This window comes from Apodemus sylvaticus, chromosome 4 (assembly GCF_947179515.1).
Source record: "Apodemus sylvaticus chromosome 4, mApoSyl1.1, whole genome shotgun sequence".
Lineage (NCBI taxonomy): Eukaryota > Metazoa > Chordata > Mammalia > Rodentia > Muridae > Apodemus > Apodemus sylvaticus.
Genome location: NC_067475.1, coordinates 84,544,909 through 84,564,982, shown reverse-complemented (window position 1 = coordinate 84,564,982; position 20,074 = coordinate 84,544,909). Strand labels below are relative to the sequence as shown.

The window sequence follows — 20,074 nt, the reverse complement described above, 5'->3', positions numbered from 1 at the left end:
CACACAGGAGAAATCTGTTCAAAGATGGTGCCACTGGTCAGTCAGCACAGACCGACAGCCATGCTGCATCCTGATATTATACCAAGCCTGATCAATAAGTCCCAAGTCAGGCTGAGTCATAAGTATTTCCATGATCTGATAGCAAGACTAGAGCAATTTAAAACCTCCACACTCTGGGAGTGAGTGGATGCACCCAGGAGAATCTGTGCAAGTTCCAGACCAGCCTGGTCTGCACACAGAATCCCATGTCAATAGATGGAGGAGAGAACTTAATGAATGAAAAGTTCAAGAACCAAAGTGTTTCAGAGCCTTGCTCACTTAGCATAGAAACACGCGGCATCCCGCCTATTGGGAACAAAGAATGTGTGCTTAAGTCTAAGCATTTGTCTCCAAGATGATCTCAGACATGAAGCCCAAAATGTATGTGAGGAGTAGAATACACAATCAACTCTGATATATATGTATATGATGTATATGTATGTGTATATGTGTATATGTGTGTGCATGTGTATATGTGTGTGTATGTGTATGTAGTTAACACCCCAGAGATTGCATTGTATACTGATATTAAATAGTCACACATATTAAAGCTAATAAAGCCTTCTCTCCATCTCTGTGAAACACAGGCCCAGAAAAGCCCAGTGTTGAAGGAACTTAATATTCTAAACACCTGAAGGCAGCAGTCCTGGAGACATTGACAGGCCTTTCACAAGGATCACAGCTCTGGGTGGTGTCGGTGGTGGCTGGGAGCTCACAAAAGGGACAGAGAACTGCTTGGTACTCCATTCTGTCCCCAAGTTGACACATGTGAACCCAACCATGTTAGCAATATTCCAACCACGAGCCTCCTGTATTTTTGATCATTCAAAAGCTCCTTATTGGTTCTTAAACACAGTGAAACAGTAAAATAACTGTCTGAAACGGATTTTTTTTACTATAAAATCAAAGTTAATGTGATTTTAATGCTCCTAATCAGGCCCATGAGATGGCTCAGTAGGTAAAGGTGCTTGCTCCTGAGCCCGAAGATCCGAGTGCAATGGGGGCTAAAGTGACAAGGGAGACCGGGATCACTCAGGTTGTCTCTGACTTCTGTACGTGCACTCAGATGTAAGCTAAGTATAAAATAGTTTTTAAACAGAACATTCTATAAATTGTCTTAGAAACCTGAGTGCACGTACAGAAGTCAGAGACAACCTGAGTGACTGTGACAGCTTGCCACATAAACAAGCTGATGGCCTGAGTTTGATCCCAGGAACCCAAGTTTGTAATCCCAGAACTTCTTCTGTGAGATCAAGAGACTCATTCAGATCCTCCTGGCCTCGTTAGCCTAAGCAGCATGGCAGAAACGAGAGAGACCCTGCCGATCTCTCAAGGCAGATGGAAAGAGCTTCCTCAGACTTTCCACACAGGCCATAGTATGCTTGTGCCCTTATTCCCTTCTCTCTTTCTCTCTCTCTCTCTCTCTCTCTCTCTCTCTCACACTCACACACACACAGAGTACAAAAAGTCTTAAAACATAGAAGTATTAGTCCTTAAATACTCCTTTGAGAAAAAACATTATATATTATTTATTATACATTATATATAATATATCATATATCACCTATCATATATCATATTATACTTATACATTATACATTACACATTACACACTACACATTATACATTATATTATATATATAATATTTGGTGTATTAAGAAAATAAATCTAGATTAAAAGGCAGGAAAATCACAAAAGTCAAATTTCATTAATATCATAAAGCTTTCTTACTAGCGTCATAAGGCTCTTAATGTTCCCTTCAATTCTTGGTATCCAAAGTGGGGGATAAAATCTAATTAGCTGCTTTGCTAAGGCTTGTGAAAGGACTGCACAGGACTGTTTTGCTGCAGATGGTGTCTTTAGTTTCTTGAAGTCTCTGTCTCTTGCTTCTAGATAGAATGAGCAGTCCCAGTGTGACAGGCCAACTAAGAAGCAAGAGCAGCAGGTAGCTTCCTTTCCATGGTGTGGTCAGTGAAGAACACAGCAGGGAGATAGTCTCCTAGGTGGGCTGCTGCTGGGCGTCTAGGAGGCTGTGTAGTGAGACTCTGTGTATCAGTGGGAAGGCAGACACTCCTCATTGTGTCTGTAGGGAAGACAGAAATGGTCCGACACATAACGTGAGATCTCAGTGCACATTTATAGCATAAAAAATTCAATGTACCATTTTCATAAAGGAAAATATCAGCCCTTTGTGCATACACAAATCAATAGGAAACAAAATATGAAATTAAGTTTTGATGGCCTCATTTGTTCTAAGTTGCTTAAAATGTATAGATCAATATAAACATATCTATTGTGTAGATGAACCACCGTTTCTGTATCCATTCCTCTTTTGAGGGACATCTGGGTTGTTTCCAGCTTCTGGCTATTATAAATAAGGCAGCTATGAACATAGTGGAGCATGTGTCCTTATTGCATTTTGGAGCATCTCCTGGGGAATACTACTCAGACAAAAAATGACTTCATGAAATTGGCAAATGGATGGAACTTGAAAATATCATCCTGAGTGAGGTAACCCAGTCACAAAAGAACACACTCGGTATATACTCACTAATAAGTGTATATTAGCCCAAAAGCTCAGAATTCCCAAGATTCAATTCACAGACTATGTGAAGCCCAAGAAGAAAGAAGACCAAAGTGTGAAGGCTTCAGTGCTTTTTTAGAAGAGTGAACAAAATACTCACAGAAGGAAATACGGAGACAAAGTGTGGAGCAGAGACTAAAGGAAAGGCCATCCAGAGACTGGCCCACCTGGGGATCCATCCCATATACAGACAGCAAACCCAGACACTATGTGGATATCAAGAAGTGCATGCTGACAGGAGCCTGATATGGCTGTCTCCTGAGAGGCTCTGCCAGAGCCTGACAAACAGAGGCAGATGCTCGTAGCCAAACATTGGACTGAGCTCAGTAGTCCCTGAAGGAGGAGTTGGAGAAGCGACTGAAGGAGCTGAGGGAGTTTGCAGCCCCATGGAGGGAGCAACAGTGTCAACAGGCCAGACCCCCCACCCCTGGAGCACCGACCAAATAGTACACGTGAGGGATCCATGGCTCTGGCCGCATTTGTGGCAGAGGATGGCCTTGTTAGACATCAGTGGGAGGAGAGGCCCTTGGGCCTGAGGGTGTTTGATGCCCCAGTGTAGGGGAATGCCAGGGTGGGTGGACGGGAGTGGGTGGGTGGAGGAGCACCCTCATAGAGGCAGGGGGACTAGGAATGGGACAGGGGCTTTCCAAAGGGGAGACCTGGAAAGGGGAAAACATTTGAAATGTAAATAAAGAAAATTTAAAAGAAAATTTAAAGAAGACTTAAAAGAAAAGAAATACAAATTTTCTCAACAGAAATAAAATATAAGCAATAAATAAAAATTAAGCTTAATTTTTAAAAAAAGATAAACATATCACTGTCCACGAATCTTTTTGAAGTAACAAGTGATGAAATAAAAAAGAAAATCCACACTCCCACCAAATCAGGTAACCCCATTCTCTCAGCATCCTCCTCTATCTAGATTGTGTTGGCCTAGAGGTCTATATGGGGTTGTCTTTATTACACTAACTGATGTGAGAGGACAGAGCCCACAGTGGGTGGCGCCATTCCCTGGATTTGGGTCCTGGACTATCTGAGAGAGAAGGGAGTGAGCTAAGTCCTAGAAGCATGCAACTTTTTCTGCTCTTGACTGTGGCTATGATGTCACTGTTTAAAATTTCTGCCACCTTGACTCCCCTGTTGTGATGGTTTTTAACCAGAAACTGTGGGGACCCTGTAAATAGCATTTCATCAGCCCAGCAAACAGAAAGAAACTAAGGCACTTAGAAACTGCTTGGGATTATTGAGGCTAAGTTTTGGTAGCCACAGTAATAATACAAGCTCTTTGTAGGTGACAGACTTTACACAAAAACAGTTTCTGAGATAGACTTCATTTATTCGTTTATTTATTCATCAGCTACTGTGCTCTTCCCCCAGACTTGCGTAGGCTAAATAGACCTTAAGTGTTTGCCACGGTTGGACCTTAACAACCCAGGTGGAGTCTTCCACCTTGCTGCACCTGCAATTTCCTACCGGAGCAGACTGCCTGCTGAGCTTGCTTTGCAACATAATCCAGCTGAGGCAAAGGATGGGGGTCTGTGGGCTCTCCCTATATAAACACAGTGCTGAACATTAAACTTCAAGCCTTGATCAGTGTGCTGGCTGTTTTTTTGTGTCAACTTGACACAGGCTGGAGTTATCACAGAGAAAGGGGCTTCAGTTGGGGAAGTGCCTCCATGAGATCCAGCTGTGGGGCATTTTCTCAATTAGTGATCAAGGGGGGAGGGCCTCTTGTGGGTGGTGCCATCCCTGGGCTGGTAGTCTTGGGTTCTTATTTTTTTTTTTTCATTGAGTATCTTCTTCATTTACATTGCCAATGTTAAAACCTTTCCCAATTTCCCCGCCTCCCAAAAGCCCCCCCGCCCCAAAGATTCCCTACCCCTCCTCCCACCCCCTGACCCCATGTATATGCCCCTCTACTTGACACACTCCCACCTCCCCCTCACCCTCCACCCCTGTCCGTTTCCCTTTGTTGGGGCCTCTTTTGAGCCTTTACCTAACCAAAGACCACTCCTCCCACCTCTGCCACATTTTTGGCTGGAACCATGTGTACCACTTGGCTGATGGTTCAGTCCCTGGGAGTCTAGCTGAGCAAGCCAGGGGAAGCAAGCCAGTAAGAAACATCCCTCCATGGCCTCTGCATCAGCTCCTGCTTCCTGACCTGCTTGAGTTCCAGTCCTGACTTCTTTTGGTGATGAACAGCAGCGTGGAAGTGTAAGCTGAATAAACCCTTTCCTCCCCAACTTGCTTCTTGGTCACGATGTTTTACAGGAATAGAAACCCTAAGACAATCAGAAACTTTTGTCTTGGCTTCATCCTCTCGCCGCTGCCACCCCTCCCACCCAGCCCTGTCCTTTTTCATTTCCAGGCCCCCTTTCAGATTCACCCATGGCTGCTGCACAGCTGCAAGCTACCTCACTGATGACTGAGGATTGTGTTTGTTTGTTTGTTTGTTTGTTTTAAGACAGAATCTTGTAGTGCTTCTGAATGTCCTGAAACTCACTACATAAGCCTGCTTGGCCTGGAACTCACAGGTTCACCTTTGTCTGCCTCTGGAGTTGCTGGGACTAAAGGCATGGACTATCACACCCAGTTTGATGGCTTGTTTTTTACTGGATCTTTTATAAATCTCACATATAAATATCCGAAATTAATCGAAGACTGTATCCTCCCCCAGCATTTGAGCTGGATTTTCAAACCTCCGAGCTAATCACTAGTTCTCAGCCCTTGAAGTTCCTGGCCCTTTGTTCTCCATAGAACAGTACAGCCTCCTGTTTATCACCTGGGAGCCTCGGCTAACCAGCACCTAGAGCTAGCCTGGGGTGGAGCACCCAAGTCCTCTGATCTGCCAGACCTACAGTTTCCTGAATCAAGCAGGCCACCCGCTGAGCAATGTGGAAAGGTGGGGCCAACACACGCAGAGCCAGTCTCAAGGGATTCACCCCACAGCCCATATATCATCAAATCGCCATATAAACTTTACATCTTGAACAGCAACGGTTGTCCTGATGTCATTTCTTTCTCAATGCCCTCCATCTATCCCCAGCTTCTCTTCCAGGGACCGAGTTCGCTGTAGCTGTGGGCAGCAACAGAAGACAAGAACAGAGAGGGTCTTAAATATCACAGATGTAGGATGTCCACATCTACATTTGCATCTAGGAAGTCAGTTTCTTACAGGAAAGCTGGGCACTGTGGCTTTCTCTCCCATGTGGTAAAGGCCAGTGAGTGTAGAAGAACTACCAGGTTTCCAGTGCTAACAGCTGAGCAGAGCTCTCCCTGTCAGCTCATTGCTGAAGGGGGGTGACTGTGATTACAACAGAAGAGTCTGGAAAACATTTGCTAAGCTCACCTTTGACTCCGCCACAGAGGCCCCTGACCTCAAGGTTGCACGCCTACACAAGTGGTTGCAAAATTGTGTTAGGTGTCTCCTTTGGGGAGATTCAGCAAACATAGCAAACAGTTGCTAGGTATGGGTGAAGGACACAGGGGTACTCATTAAACTGTTCCTGAAATCGGTTTTATGTCTGAACCTTTCAAAATAAAATGATAAGGCAAGAAAAAATAGAATATGGACATCAAAACAGCAACTGGGTAAAAAACAGCTACATGCCACCCATGGATCACATTAGCCTGAGGAGAGGAAGGCTGTGGTTGTTTTAGATGTATAGATAACTGATGGGTACTTTTCAAAGGAACTAAAATTCGGAATGAGAGAAACGCATGAGCCTGGCAGGTAACGTGAATTTTACCTGATTTTAACCTGTAGGACATGTTAGGTCCAAGTTCCCCCTTATGGCAACTTCAAGAATGTCTGTGAGCAGCACGGTGCTTCTTGGTCACCATCTGTGTCACAGCTGCCGGGATCGGAAGGGTGGAAAGAGTCTTTAATAAATACAAACACCAGGAATTCCAAAATCTAGTCAGGGAGCAGAAACTCTTGAGGGTGTTTCTTGTAAAGCAGAAGATCTTTATAATAAATCCAAGTTTGCACCCAGAAATTTCTGTTTTTAAAACGCCTGTTGATTAAGGTGGGCATGGTGGCACGGGCCTTTAATCTCAGCACTGCTTGTTAGATTAACACATGACAGATTACCCAGGATCCACCTACTGCTGCTATTTGAGCACTAAGAACTGACCATCAGATCAGGTGTCTGCTTTAGTGAGATAACTGTGGCTTTACTTTAGACTCTAGTGTGTGTGTGTGTGTGTGTGTGTGCCTTTATTAGAAAATGACATATAAAGCATGTATCGAAAAACGATATATAAAAAAGGAAATATTGAAGGCTTGGGGTTTATTCATTCAATGTTTAGAAGTTACAAGCTTTTCATGCTGGAATAAAAGTTGAAAAAAATGCGGTATTCACTGTCAAAATGTGAGCAATTTCCTTAGGCTTTTAGAAAGTTCTAGGAGTGAACAGTTGAAGGGGGTGGGGGGCTGGGGGTGTTCAAAATAGACAGCGCTGTGTCAGATTGTGTGAGGGAAACACATTGCTTGGCTTGGCCATCAAGGTGAACAGAGGAACGCAGATGGCTCCTTAACTTAATGTGTTTGGGCGTGGTTTTTCAGGATGGGATTGTTGGCTCACCAAATCAATTCTGTTCTTCAGTTTTTAAGGAAGCTATGGTTTTTACAGTCTTCTCTTTATGTTTTCACTAACAACAAGATGATAGCAAGTATGGAATGGGGTAGGTGAGAAGGAGAAAGTTGATGTGTGTGAAGGAATTCTAGTGATCCCTGTAGACAGGAGTGTAGGACTTGTGCACTTATAAATGGCCTCATGTCAAGTGTAGGTACCTTAAGGAAAACAAATAAATGAACAAGGGGGCGCTAGAGTGTTTAGGAGGCAATGGATATAATAATGCCATGTGAGTGAGGTGCATATATATAGACACATGCAGACAGTTCTTTTGTTTGCTTTGTTATCTGTGTGTGTGTTGTAGTACTGGGAATCAAACTTGATATTTTGTATATAAATTATACTTTAGTAAATCCATTGAAAAATAAGATTTAAGGGGCCAGTTTATATTGGAATGATGGAAAGCCTAGTGCCAAAAATCTAGGTGTGTAATGAAAGGAGCAGAAGACAGTAACGGGAGCCACTCGTCATCAGTTTCGGCTCTAACTATGGGATTTGGGGGCAAGGCACTATTCAGTTGTTTATGGTAGAGAACTTTAAGCAGGCAGGTAAGCTTGGCAGAATTGGCTGACTTTTGGACAATGTAAGATATCGGCATGTGTGGTATAGACCGAGAGACAGAATCCATGGCAACAAGGACAGGGAAAAATAAAGGAGCAAGGCGGTAAGAGAAAGCATTTCCAAGAAACAAATTAATCTTCAGTAAAGTGAGCATCGAGGAGCTGCGACTCAGGACACTTAGTGCCGTGTACACGGGCAGCCATGACAGCAGCAGGGCAGGAACACACAGCTGGGGATCACTGAAGGAGTAAGGGTGGCAGTGGGTGCCGTGGGAAGAGGTATAAAGGATGGAAAAGCCTACTTCCATGTTAGCGTTAGCTCCTGTGTAACTACCTAAAAAACAGTCTATCTGAACGTGCCGGGCAAGCCTGGCCTCCTGGTCAGTCTACCATTTCCCCAGGAAGCACATGACAAGGACTTCATCCGAGTCCAAAGGATGTTTGGACTCTGGCCTTGTGGTCTTCTTTCAGTTGCTTTCAGTTGTTTTCCCGTGGAACAGCAGGACATTTGACACTTCAAATAGCTCACTAGACCTTTGGAATTGTAAACACCTTCCTGCCCCACACATTCAAATCCTGACAGTATAGATCACAAAATAAGAAAACATGAATTTACGATGGCAGAGACTGGTTTATGTAATAAGTCTGTTCCGAAAGACTTTCAATGAGACACCTTGCATGAATAAGTAGGCTTTTGAAACCAGACTTATAAACATCAACTTTCATTTGTGTAACTCTTTTGTATGACAGGATGGAGAGGGGGTGCTTAGCCTGAAATGTTCCACAATCAGATGGAATCAACTGACTATTTATTAGCATCCTTTTTTATTAGCTCTCTGCAGGAAAGGTAAATGAAGAATCCAAATGTGGTAGGTCTAAAGAGATGCTCAGAAATGAAACCTGACTTCAGTTCTCCACAACTGCATCAGGAGGCTCGCCGCCACTGTAACTGCTGCTCTGGGAAGATCTGACCCCTCTGCTGTCTGCAGGCTCCTGCACTTGTATGCATGTAGCCACACACAGTCATATAATTAAACATAATAAAAATAAAATTTTGAAATGAAAAGAATACGAAGGAAATCCGTGTGCTGTTTTCAATGTCTTTATCCTATATCATTCCAAAAAAAAAAAAAAAAGATACACTCAACCATTGTTTTGAGCTTTAGTGGGTATAATGTATCAAAGAAAATTCCAATAACATAATGTAAAAAAAAGTGTCAGACATAGAAGAATGAAAGTCTATGCTTGAGGGACTATTGCTGTGGGAAGAAGGGCCTGATCTTCATAGATATCCTCCTCATTGAGTACCACGATCCCTTCCAGTTCATCCACACCACACCATCGTCTGTGCCATGCTTGGACATGTCCCAGCTGTAAAGGCCACCCCAGTAGTATCTGCCATTGGGATTGGCTGCATGGCATCTGTTATACCACCAGCCACCACCGTCTTCTTTGGAACACTGCTTTCTTGAATCAGTAGTGACCCTGAAAGGAGATGAGTTTCAGTTATGATCCATACAAGTACAGCCATCAATTCAGATCTCTGGGGAGGACCCACGTGAAAGTGCTGTGCTCAACTGTGTATGGAACTCTTTCCCTTGAGTCCTGTATGGAAAGCCCAAATACAGCAAAGTTCTCACTGCCCCCCACCCCCACCCCCAGCGTGAAAGGGGAACAGCTGGGCCTATCGGGCCTAATCATGAAGGCTCTGAGTTCTTTTACTCTGCAATAACTTTTCTGATACTGCAGTATGAGAAAGGCTGAGATATGAAATGAGAGCTTCAGTAGATGTATTAGTGAATGAAAACACAGGTGTTCATATAGAGACACAAAACTCAGAGTTGTGTTCTAGATCCAGATCTATCTTTGGGTGGCTGTCTGCCTTAGGGTAAATTCATATCTCTAAACTTCATCTGAAAGATGAAACTGATGATGTCTGCCTTATAGCTAGGATGCCTTCCATTGACGTGTAAGGAGTTCAGGACGGGCGTGTCCTGATACACCTTAAGTGTCCAGGCCTGGGCAGTTGTTTAGAACATTCGGTACGCCCACAGTGTTAGGCAATGGCTTTCGTGGGGACTTTAAAGACAGCAGCAAAGGCCTTGATGCTTACCAGCCGTCGTTGTCCCTGTCGTACGTGCTGAAGAACATGCCGTTGTGGATGGTCATGGTTCTGTTCTCTCCCACCAGCTGAGAGGCCCCGTCCATGAGGGCGTTGCCCGCTGTCCCTTTGTATTTGTCCACTGAGACTTGGTACTTGCTGGCCTCGTTCTGCACCGTGAAGCCTCCATAGTGTGCCTTCACCTTGTCTCCTTTCCAGTCCTCCATTTCGATCAGAAGTTCTGTGGGTCCCATCTTGGTGAGCTGACTAATCCTGTCATTCCCAAGCCAATATTCACCTAGCAGGAATGGATATAGAACATCAGCCAAAGGGAAGCCTCGGCAGCAGCCACTGCTTCCCCCAGACCTTTAGCTGCCACATTTAAACGCTTTTACATTTATTTAGTTGTGCATGTGTGTGCGCATGTGTGTGGTTAAAATTCCTGTTAGCATCCTAAAAAATCTAAAACCAGACTCCCTGCCCTTGATGTTTTGACTGAGGGGAAAAGCTCACGAAAAAAGGATTTGATCTTTCACTTGCAATCTTTACCTGGCAAGCCACAGTACTTCTTTGTGTCTTCGTTGGTCGCAATATTTCCAAATCCCTTTTTGTATGGGTCCCATTTCCTGCCAAAGTCGACACTGCCATCCTGACGGTTCTGTATGACTGTCCATCCTTTAGTCGAAAGAAATAAAATTAGCCTAAGGTAATACCGTTACTCTGAAAGGAAAGTCTGAACTTATTGCCAGTTTGTTTTATCTTATGGGCCTCCTTATGGTCCGTTCTCCAAGTAGATGTGATAAGGAAATATGCATGAAGGGAGAACTCTTAAAATATTTGGAAATATCAAGCACTGCGTGGCACCTTAATGCACGCATCAAGGTTCTTTCCAATCAAGTGGATCCTTGCCATGTGTGTTGGAGCTCAGCCTTGTTCCCCAGCATCCGGGATGCTTACAGAACGGCGGGTCAGTCTCTGTGCACTGCTTACCTCCGTTTTCTGTTTTCATGTCGCAGTATACTCTGTACGGCTTGATGGAGGTGTCAGGCTGGATGAGGTACATTTCGGATGTCTCACCTCCCTTCCTAATGATCTCCTCACACTCTGCAAGAAGATGATGATGCATTATGTTCAGGGGCAGTAACAGAGCCTGTGGCTACTCATTCTTGAACAGAACTGATTGTTCCTCTGGGTACAGAGGACCATTTTATCACAAAGATCTGAGCATAATGGTCTAGGAGTTGGACCTTCTTTTTACTGAAAACCAAACTAAGCTTTGAGGAATTCTGTCAGGTGAACTACAGAGCTCCTTTTATCTCCTGATCCTACAATTAGAGCACACAGGATGAAGAAGCTTCTTCATCTTTCTACAACCTGGCCATCTGTTCACACAAGCATATGCATAGACACATTAGAGACCCCTGGAATGCCCACTCTCATTATATGCTAATCTGCTCAGCAGAACCTTGTGGAGCTGTCAGTCAAGGTAGAATACAACACGCCCACGATATAGCCATGATATGATAGGATATCATTACATTCTGTTGGGGAAAAGCTACTCTGCTCACTTTTTAGTCTCTATGTTTAAAGAAGGTTGGATCTTCCGGAGCTCTATGGAAATGTGTTTGCTAGCTAGTTACCTTTCCCAGACACCACCGGAATGTTGCAGCTGACGGTGCATGGAGTGCGGCAGTATTCCATTTGGGCTGAGATGTCAGATTCCAATTTTTGTATTTTGCTTCTCAGGTCCTCCAGGATTGAGCGGAGCACACGAAGATTAAGGGGGATATTATCATTCACGGTCTCATCAATATATAATCTCTGGTCTTCCAGAATGGAGGAATACTCATTTATGACATTTTCATTATCTGGAAAGCCACAATGATAGGAGGAATGGTCAGCAATTTTTGCCTATAAAAGGATATCACACTAAATAAACATGATTTTGATTTTCTGAGAATAAACTAAAATATTTGGGGGCAGTATTAAACAATGGTGACTACTGAACTTCAGAGGCTTTGGACTTAATATTTTTGTTAGTTTCTTTGTTTGTTTGTTTCACGGCATGGATAAATTGTCATGCAGCCCAACTATTACTCCAGAGATTTGCCCTAGGTACAAGCTAAAGATTGTATATGGTAAGAAACACAAGTCATGTCTTACTTTGGGGTACTGAGGCTCCATCTCAATATATAGCATTGCAAAGCAGAGGCAGTTGGCACTCCCACACTCCAGGAGTACTGCAAAGCCTTGGGATTTGCATGAACACTTCTGAATTATTTTGATTCCTAAAGGCCTACCCCTGGGTGAGCTGCTCTCTGAAAAGCCTGTGCCATGTGACACCCCAACTGATTCCCACCCACCAGGTCCGCAGCCCTCAAGATCTGCATGCCAGATGTCATTACTTGCAGATTAATGTCAGGCTGACCATTCTCATATACAATGCCCTCGGGGGTTACACTTACAAATCCTAAGTTTTTCTCCCATGCATATTATCTTCTGAGTCACAAGACAAATGTCTAATAGGCTAAAAATGACCTACAGTGACATTTCTCAAAGAAAAGCCTTGTAGTGAAAGTGGTACCAAGACTAATCATTGAGGAGTACTTATAGGGCAAAGTGCACAGGACTGTGCCCTAGGGAGGACCCAGGGTACGCAGGGACAGATTTCAAGAGCTGGTCAACCTTGGATGGTTTAACTGCACAAGACTATATATGTGCAGTTATCAGTTTCAATTTTATAAATCAGTTAGGTAGAACCCGGCCCCGCCCCCAGGATGGCTACCTTTAACTTGTGCCTGCTTCTTTTTCCACATGTCTTTTAGCAGAGTCAGGTACTGAAAGGTGACTGAGGAGGTCTCGGAAACAGACTGTATGTTATTGTTTAACTCGGCAATACTGCTCTTGATTGGCCTTTCGTGGTTTATCAAAGTTTGTTGCAATGTACATCCTGTAGGACACAGCACTCCCTGTCAACAAAGAAAACAGCAGGCATTGGAGCGGTAGATATTTGTTTAAAATGTACGTTAGGGAGACTTTTGTGATTTTGTGAGTCAGTTAAAAAACTTGATATTTTGCTTTCTTCATGGGAGGTCAAAACTTTAGAATTGTCAGTGAATTCTTATAAAGAACAAAAATGGTCTTTACTACAGGGAGAGAAGGGGGGATGGAATCAGGCTATGAAAATTTTACCTACCCCAATGAAGGAAGTAGGAAAACTGCAAAAGTCAAGGTGATGCCCAAATACCCTAGTTCGTTATCTTGAGTCTAGACCGGACTCTAGGAGTTCATATTTTAAATTTTAATTCTTAAATATGCAAAACAGCAAGATAGAGATGTTGGTCCATGAAATATTAAGGTTTTTTTTTTTTTTTTTTTTTTTTCTGCACTGGAGACCCAGCTTACAAAAACCACAAATGCTCCTACCATGTCTGCGTCAGCATGAAGACAGCCTCCTGCATCAGGGGGTCTTCGCTCTACTTTCTTCTGGCTGGCAGCAACCTTGGGTGGACGGGGTCGATAGCCCCCTCCGCTGATAGGAGGAGGGGCAGGTCTTAGGCTAGGAGGCTCCTCCCTTCTTCTGTCGACAGGTCGATGACCGCGGGCATTCAAGTTATCCGGCTGGAATTTATCCGGCTGGAATCGGGCAGGACCACAATGCAAGGTTAACGGAGCTGCAAGAGGTAACCATTCCGCGCTCTCGCCTTGTAGCTGAGGTAACACAAGCCTGACTGTTCGCCACAGCGCTCTCCACTGGCTCCATCAGGTTATTTGTGTCTCTTCAAGCAGATGGAGGGTGGGAGACACACCAAGCTACTACATAAAGCTAATGAAGTTTTATAAGGAAGGGGTGGGCCTGGGGCTAAGACAAATCTACTCTAGATTGGGACATTTAAGCTTTGGAACACACAGGGCTGTCAGGAATCTGGATGATCAGAAATAATAAATATTCTCATGCCACCTGGGTAAGTAAATTCATATTAAAGCCATGGTCTGCATCAGAGCTTGTCTGCTCTAACTCAAACTTAATGAAATGTGATTTTGTTCACAGCAAATACAAAAGAAAACGACTGGCTTGCTTGCTTTAGAATTCTGTTGAGGTTGCCTGGCTTCACTAGAGAAAATAAATGACAAATATGAAAAAAAACAATGGGGACAAACAGGACAGAGCACTTACAGAAATAATTAAAACCAGACAGTCCATGTAGGAGCTTAATCTAAAGGATTAATTAGTAAGAATCTGAAAGCACTTTTGAAGTAATTTATGAAAATGTACCTAAACACATCTTTTACACTTTTCTTACCAAACCCAGATACTGTTCTTATTTGTGTGATCAAATAATCTGAATGCTTACATGCCCTTCAGGGTAAATGGTCCACAGTAAATCAGTTCATGGCAATACTGATGCGTATTCCAATTTCTACTGTACATAATACACTACAGTTTCATCCAGATACATTCAGTAATAGAATCTGAACTATTTTTTAAATGTACTTCTAATTTTTTATGACATCAAAATAATGCTGACAATAAGTTGGTGAAAATAACACTTCGACTGAGTATGACTGCTCAGGTCTGTAATAGGAGCATGGACAAGGCTGAGACCAGACGGGTAGCCCATGACTTTAATCCCAGCACTAGGGAGTTAAAGTCAGGCAGATCACTGTGAGTTGGAGGCCACCCTGGCCTTACATAGACAGTTTCAGGACAGCCAGAGCTACACAGTGAGACCCTGTCTCAAACAAACAAACAAACAAACAAACAAACAAACAAACAAGTTGAGGCAAGAGGGTTGGCACAAATTTGAGGCCAATCGGAGCTACAAAATGAAACCCTGTCTCAAAAAAAAAAAAAAAAAAAAAAGAAAAAAGAAAAAAGAAAAAAAGAAAGAAAGAAAGAAAGAAAAAAAGAAAAAGAAAAGAAAAAGAACATGAAGAAAATTACTTGTACACATGAGAAAGTTATGCTATATAGGAACAACAAACATTGCCTCTGTTATAATTTTTTAATCTGCAAACACCCACATTTCATTTTCTGATTTTAATATTATAATTATTACCCATATTAAATAATCTTAGCAGTTATATATTATCTTACTCAGCAAAGGGCAAACAATCTACAGCAGCTTTTGTCTTGCAAAATACTAACCTATTACCATTATAGAACCTATAGATTAAAAAATTATCATTATAATTGCAATAACTTACTATAAGAACTAAATGAAAGTTGATAGAATTAGAATAACGAGACAGAAAAAAACACATCTCACATTAGCTAAGTGATCTTCACCCTGGAGAAATGAAGGTGAATCAACCAGAAAATAGCATATGACTTTGCTTTCGTACATACAGGTCAATGGACCTGTATATCTAATACATACAATGTACAATTTTACATTAATTATATTGGTAGCACTATGATATCCGTAAAAACAACAAAAAAAATCACCAGATCGTCATAGTCATCATCGGCAGCTTGAGTTTGAACTGAGAAAACACACAGCAGTAGCAGCCATAGATGCCTCATGGTTTCAGAGTCTCCGAAATTCCAAGCAGTTGCCCTTTGCCTGCAGACGTAGCTGAGAGACTGTCGGTCCTCTATATAATGGGTCCTCTCCTAGGCATGACTTCAGGAAGGGTTACCTCCCTTTGGTTAATATTTGACATTTTGGTTCACTTGTTGGCTGACTACTTTATCATTTGAGCAACATCTTCCCAGCAAGCCTTATTTACCTATCAGACGGCTCTTCCTCACTGCTGGCCTAATGAGGACACAGTGGGCTTCTTCGAATCATTGAGTCAGAGCAAATGATGGGAAACAGGGACATTCTGAATCGAGCCCCGTGTTTGTATTGTAAACGCTATAGGAGTTCGCAAAGGATGTGTAAGGAAAAGGTTTAATTCAAACAAAACTGTTCTACTCAGAAGGGGCTCTGTGAAACTATGACCTCAGTAAAGAGAGCCACACAGGCTCAGGCTTTGAGGTAGAGCTACATGTGCACTTTTGAAAGAGGCCGTTGAAGAGTTAGGGTTTCATCATGGTCTATCCTTTTTTGTAGATGTTAATCAGGATTATCAAATAGCCATCTTTCTCTGCTGTGATAAACAAACATCCTAGAAAGGAAAAAAAAAATTCCCAGTGTTCTCTATTTCTGCCCTGACTGGCTTTTGTACTTTGCCCTTTATTCAGTGGTTAAAATTTTCAATAAATTTTAAACACTATTGTGATATCAATAAATTATAGATTCCCAAATCAAGATTATTATTATTATAATAATGGAATACACAGATAATACTTCATTTTATTATTATTTTATATGGTTTATTTTGTCTTATATTTGCATGAGATGATATAATTTAACGTATGTGCAGTCTCCACATGTCTCTTTCGGTTAGTGTGACGTACAGTAAATGTGGCCTGCTTTCTCTCATCACTTCTCATAAGCCACAGCTTCTGTCTCATCCGTTCATTTCTCTGCAGTAGTAAGAGTCAAGCCCTCCTCCACCTACACAATCAAGAGAAGATCCAAAGTCAACAACTCACATTCCGGCAAGTGCGTTTGCTCAAAAATATTTCTGGGCTTTGTATGGAAAGTAAACATTCTCAAAAACTGTACAAAATGTTTTTATAAGAAAGAAAGCCAACGATCTGAGGTTGGATCATGAGAGCATTTTAAACAAAGTTATAAAACAGAGTCACTGAGTTTCTTCTCTTGATAGTACAGTATATCAAATCCTTTTAACTTAGACTGTTGAAACAAAGTCTGACTTTAGATACAGGAAAACAGTGATTTCTTTCCAAACCTGTGCTTCATTTGTTAGTAAGAGTAAGCATACACGGGGTTTCTTTACTTTTTCTTAGAGAAATGTATAATCTGACAATAAAAGTAAGTAAAATATGAGGATATAGCTTCAAAATATAATTAAAAAAACCCTCATCCTAATGATCTGGGCAGGATTTCATCACTATGACATTTATATTGTTGCCGATGTTAAATGCTCTGCCTTTGCCGTCTTTGGAAAGGAGAAATCTTCATGAGGAACTTCAAAGGTCCACAATCCTCACTTCATCCAGTGCTCAGGCAATATGTCCCATCAACAGACAAGTTCTGTCTCCCCACTCACCCACCTAAGTAGCCCTGCAGCCTGCCTGGCCAGGGTTGGTGGCTTGGGGGGCGGGGAAGGTGTGGCCCCTGGTATGTAGCTCAATGAATGGCAACGCACCCACGAATCTAAGAGCTACACAAATTGAACTTCATGGGTTAACAAGCAGAGGGAAAAGAGTTGGGTGGTTCAAGAAGGAGCTGGATCTTGAAGAAGATCAATCATGGTTTTTTGAGATGAGATGCATGGTTTTACTATATGTCCAGTCTCTGACAGGTCAGCTCCCAGTGATGGTGTGAGCCATTGTGCCAGTCCGTGCATTTTTAGTGTCTCTGCATATATAAGGCAGACTTTGTTCAACATGAAAGTCCCTTGAGCCACCTCTTCATGCTGCTTAGAATGCCATTCTGATCTGTAACAGTCATTCCCCTCCCTCACAGTGCCCGCGGGCCTCCAAAGGGACAGGCACTGTGGGAGGGGCTGGGAATACACTGAGCAGCAGAGCACTCAAATCATTAATCACGGAATAAACACGTGAACTGAGCTTCATCGATACGTGCCTAGCCAGTGTCCATTGATCCTATTAAAACAACTACTTTGTATGGATGATAAAATTGAGGATCAGAGGTTAACTGCCTACAGGCACAGAGGTGGCAAATGCTGGTACCAGACTTGACCAAGTCTAACTCAACGGGCCGTGTTTTGTGCCCACTAAACCATGGTGCCCAATGGAACGTATGTGCAAGCTATAGAGTTTTACCTGTGCCTTCTGTTTGCTGTTGCAGCTGTTTGGGACTAGCTCATCTATGGTTATTACAGTGTCTCTGGTGGGCACACTCATTCTTGCCTCTTTCTTTCATTCATAGTTTTCAGCCTGGCATACAGGGTGTGCGTGGATGTTCGTACCCATGTGACAGATGTGGGTGATATCTTGTAATTTTTTTTTTAATCTCTAGAGTTACAGCCAGTTAAACAGCGCTCTGGGTTGTCTAACGGTCCCACACAGACGATTCCATTCAAAGAGAAGAAACATACTGAAATGCTGAAGTGCTTTTGCACGCTGCTCTCATTGGTGGAGAGGGAAGGGAGTGCTGTTTGCTAAGCCAATAATGCGCTGTCCCTCACATTAGTTGATCTTGTTTTGTAAGTCAAGGGCAGTCAATCAGTGACAGAGAAAACAGATGACCCATCCTGCCCAGCTGCTTCCCGGCACCAAAGACAAAGGCTTGCGACCCCCAATTATCAAGACACTTCTTCTTGAGACTTTTTTCAGTTCATGTGAGGGGCATACTACACAGCACAAAACCATTAAGACTAAGCAGCCATTTTGAGCTCCTCCTATGTGGCAGGTGGGGTAGTTCGGTGAACAAAGGAGACAAGGGCCATGAGTTTATGAGGAAAGGCAGGAAACAGAGGTCAGCCACAACAACCTGTGTTGAACCATACAGAGTGAGAGGAGGCTTTTGCACAGTGACTTGGGTACCGACCTTTGGCGGGAAAATGGACATTAAAATGAAAAGGGCTTTTGAACTTGCAACTAGGGCCTGGGTAGCAATGCGTGCTTGCATCACACACCTTACACCTGGCTTACTTCAGATCTGTCAGTTGAGGGAGTTTATGAGTGTATGCATGAATAAGTAGATAAGGCAGATCAGTGACTCTGCTTGTCTATGGGGCACGTGATTGCAAATGTTACAGTTACTAGTCTTTTTAGCAGGCTTCCCTTACTACAACTTAAGACTAAGAGTTGAAGGCCATGCTGAACTTCTGGCACAAACATCAGGACAGCGTGGCTTGGAGAACTGCAGTAGGAGAAGGCCTGTGTCAGGGAGAAAGAGCAGGAGGTCACTATCTCTGCTGACAGCTTCCTTTGTTGACCCCCCCTGTTGATCTTTCTGTGTAGCTGATAAGGAGCCTGGGGAGCAGGGAGAAGAGGGCTTTCTCTTATCTCACTAGATACAGACCATAGGAGCAACAGCAGGACACGCTGCTTCTCAGCTTCTCTTGAGGCTAAAACCCACAAAGGTTTAGGGACCGTCTTTGGGGGTTCAGGAGTGGGATTACGGTGGTCCTGTCAGTATGCTGGACACTACAGGTGACCAAGAGTGGGTATGCTACCCCTACCCCATGCTAACCCTACCCCATGCTAGCCCTACTTCATTCTAGCCCTCTCAGAGTCTCTTTGGCCGGTTAGAATCTGTAAAGGAAGTAAATAGAGAATCAGGTCACAGCAGCATCGCAGAGAGAAGACTCAGCTGCTACAGTTCGGCAGCAATCATATTTCTCTGCTTAGACTTTTGATTCTTTCAGGTAAAACAGCCAGGCTCTCTGCTTGTCCTAGTGGTACCTGCCCCACACGGCGTCACCTGTCAGTGCTCAACAGGAAAGGGTACACTAACTGAAGGAGACTGAACAGATTTGTATTGCTGAATGAAGAAAGCAGCTTGGTTGATGAAGAAAGGCTTTCCCTAAAATCTGCACGATTCTTTTCACACATACAAATGCAGCATTCATATTTCTATTAATAATTTGTCTTTTGCTTAAAGAAAAAAAAATACTCTTCATACTTATAAAGAGCCATAGCGACATCTACTGTCCATGTAAGGCAGCTCGCAATGTTCGCCAGAGCAGGTTTTCATTTATTTTTTAAGGAATGGACATCTTATTCTGAGTTTTTACTCTATGGCCCTGGCTATCCTGGAACTCAGAGATCCGACTGCCTCTGCTCCCCAGTACTGGGATTAAAGGCATGTGCCAACACCTCTGGACTGGGATTCGTAACCAGCCAAAGATCCCGGATTCCTTCAAAAACAAGAAACTAGAAGGAAGGCCATAGCAAACAGAAAAACCCAGGTTTCATATGAACAAGAAATCTGCCTATGATATATGTGATTTACAGATCTCATAACTAGATACTAAGGTCACCTAAACTCTCTATTAATCTAAGAAGGTAATTTTCATATGGGTGACATTCAAGAGCTGTAAGAAGGGCAAAACCTAGTGTGGTTTACCTCACTAGTAATAGTTGCTGTTATAAGCCTTGTAGAT

The 20,074-nt window shown here is 42.9% G+C and overlaps 1 protein-coding gene across 1 annotated transcript; it reads right to left on the bottom strand.

Annotated features, from left to right (window-relative positions):
• Positions 1-9,034: 9,034 nt before the first annotated feature.
• Fgb (fibrinogen beta chain) lies at positions 9,035-15,477 on the bottom strand. The gene is made up of 8 exons (XM_052180293.1): positions 15,372-15,477; positions 13,349-13,558; positions 12,708-12,891; positions 11,563-11,790; positions 10,913-11,026; positions 10,472-10,597; positions 9,935-10,220; positions 9,035-9,306 (listed from the first exon to the last, which is right to left on the bottom strand). Exons 1-8 carry the CDS (start codon positions 15,447-15,449, stop codon positions 9,075-9,077), a joined length of 1,458 nt encoding a protein of 485 aa, XP_052036253.1. The 5' UTR covers positions 15,450-15,477; the 3' UTR covers positions 9,035-9,074.
• Positions 15,478-20,074: the final 4,597 nt, after the last annotated feature.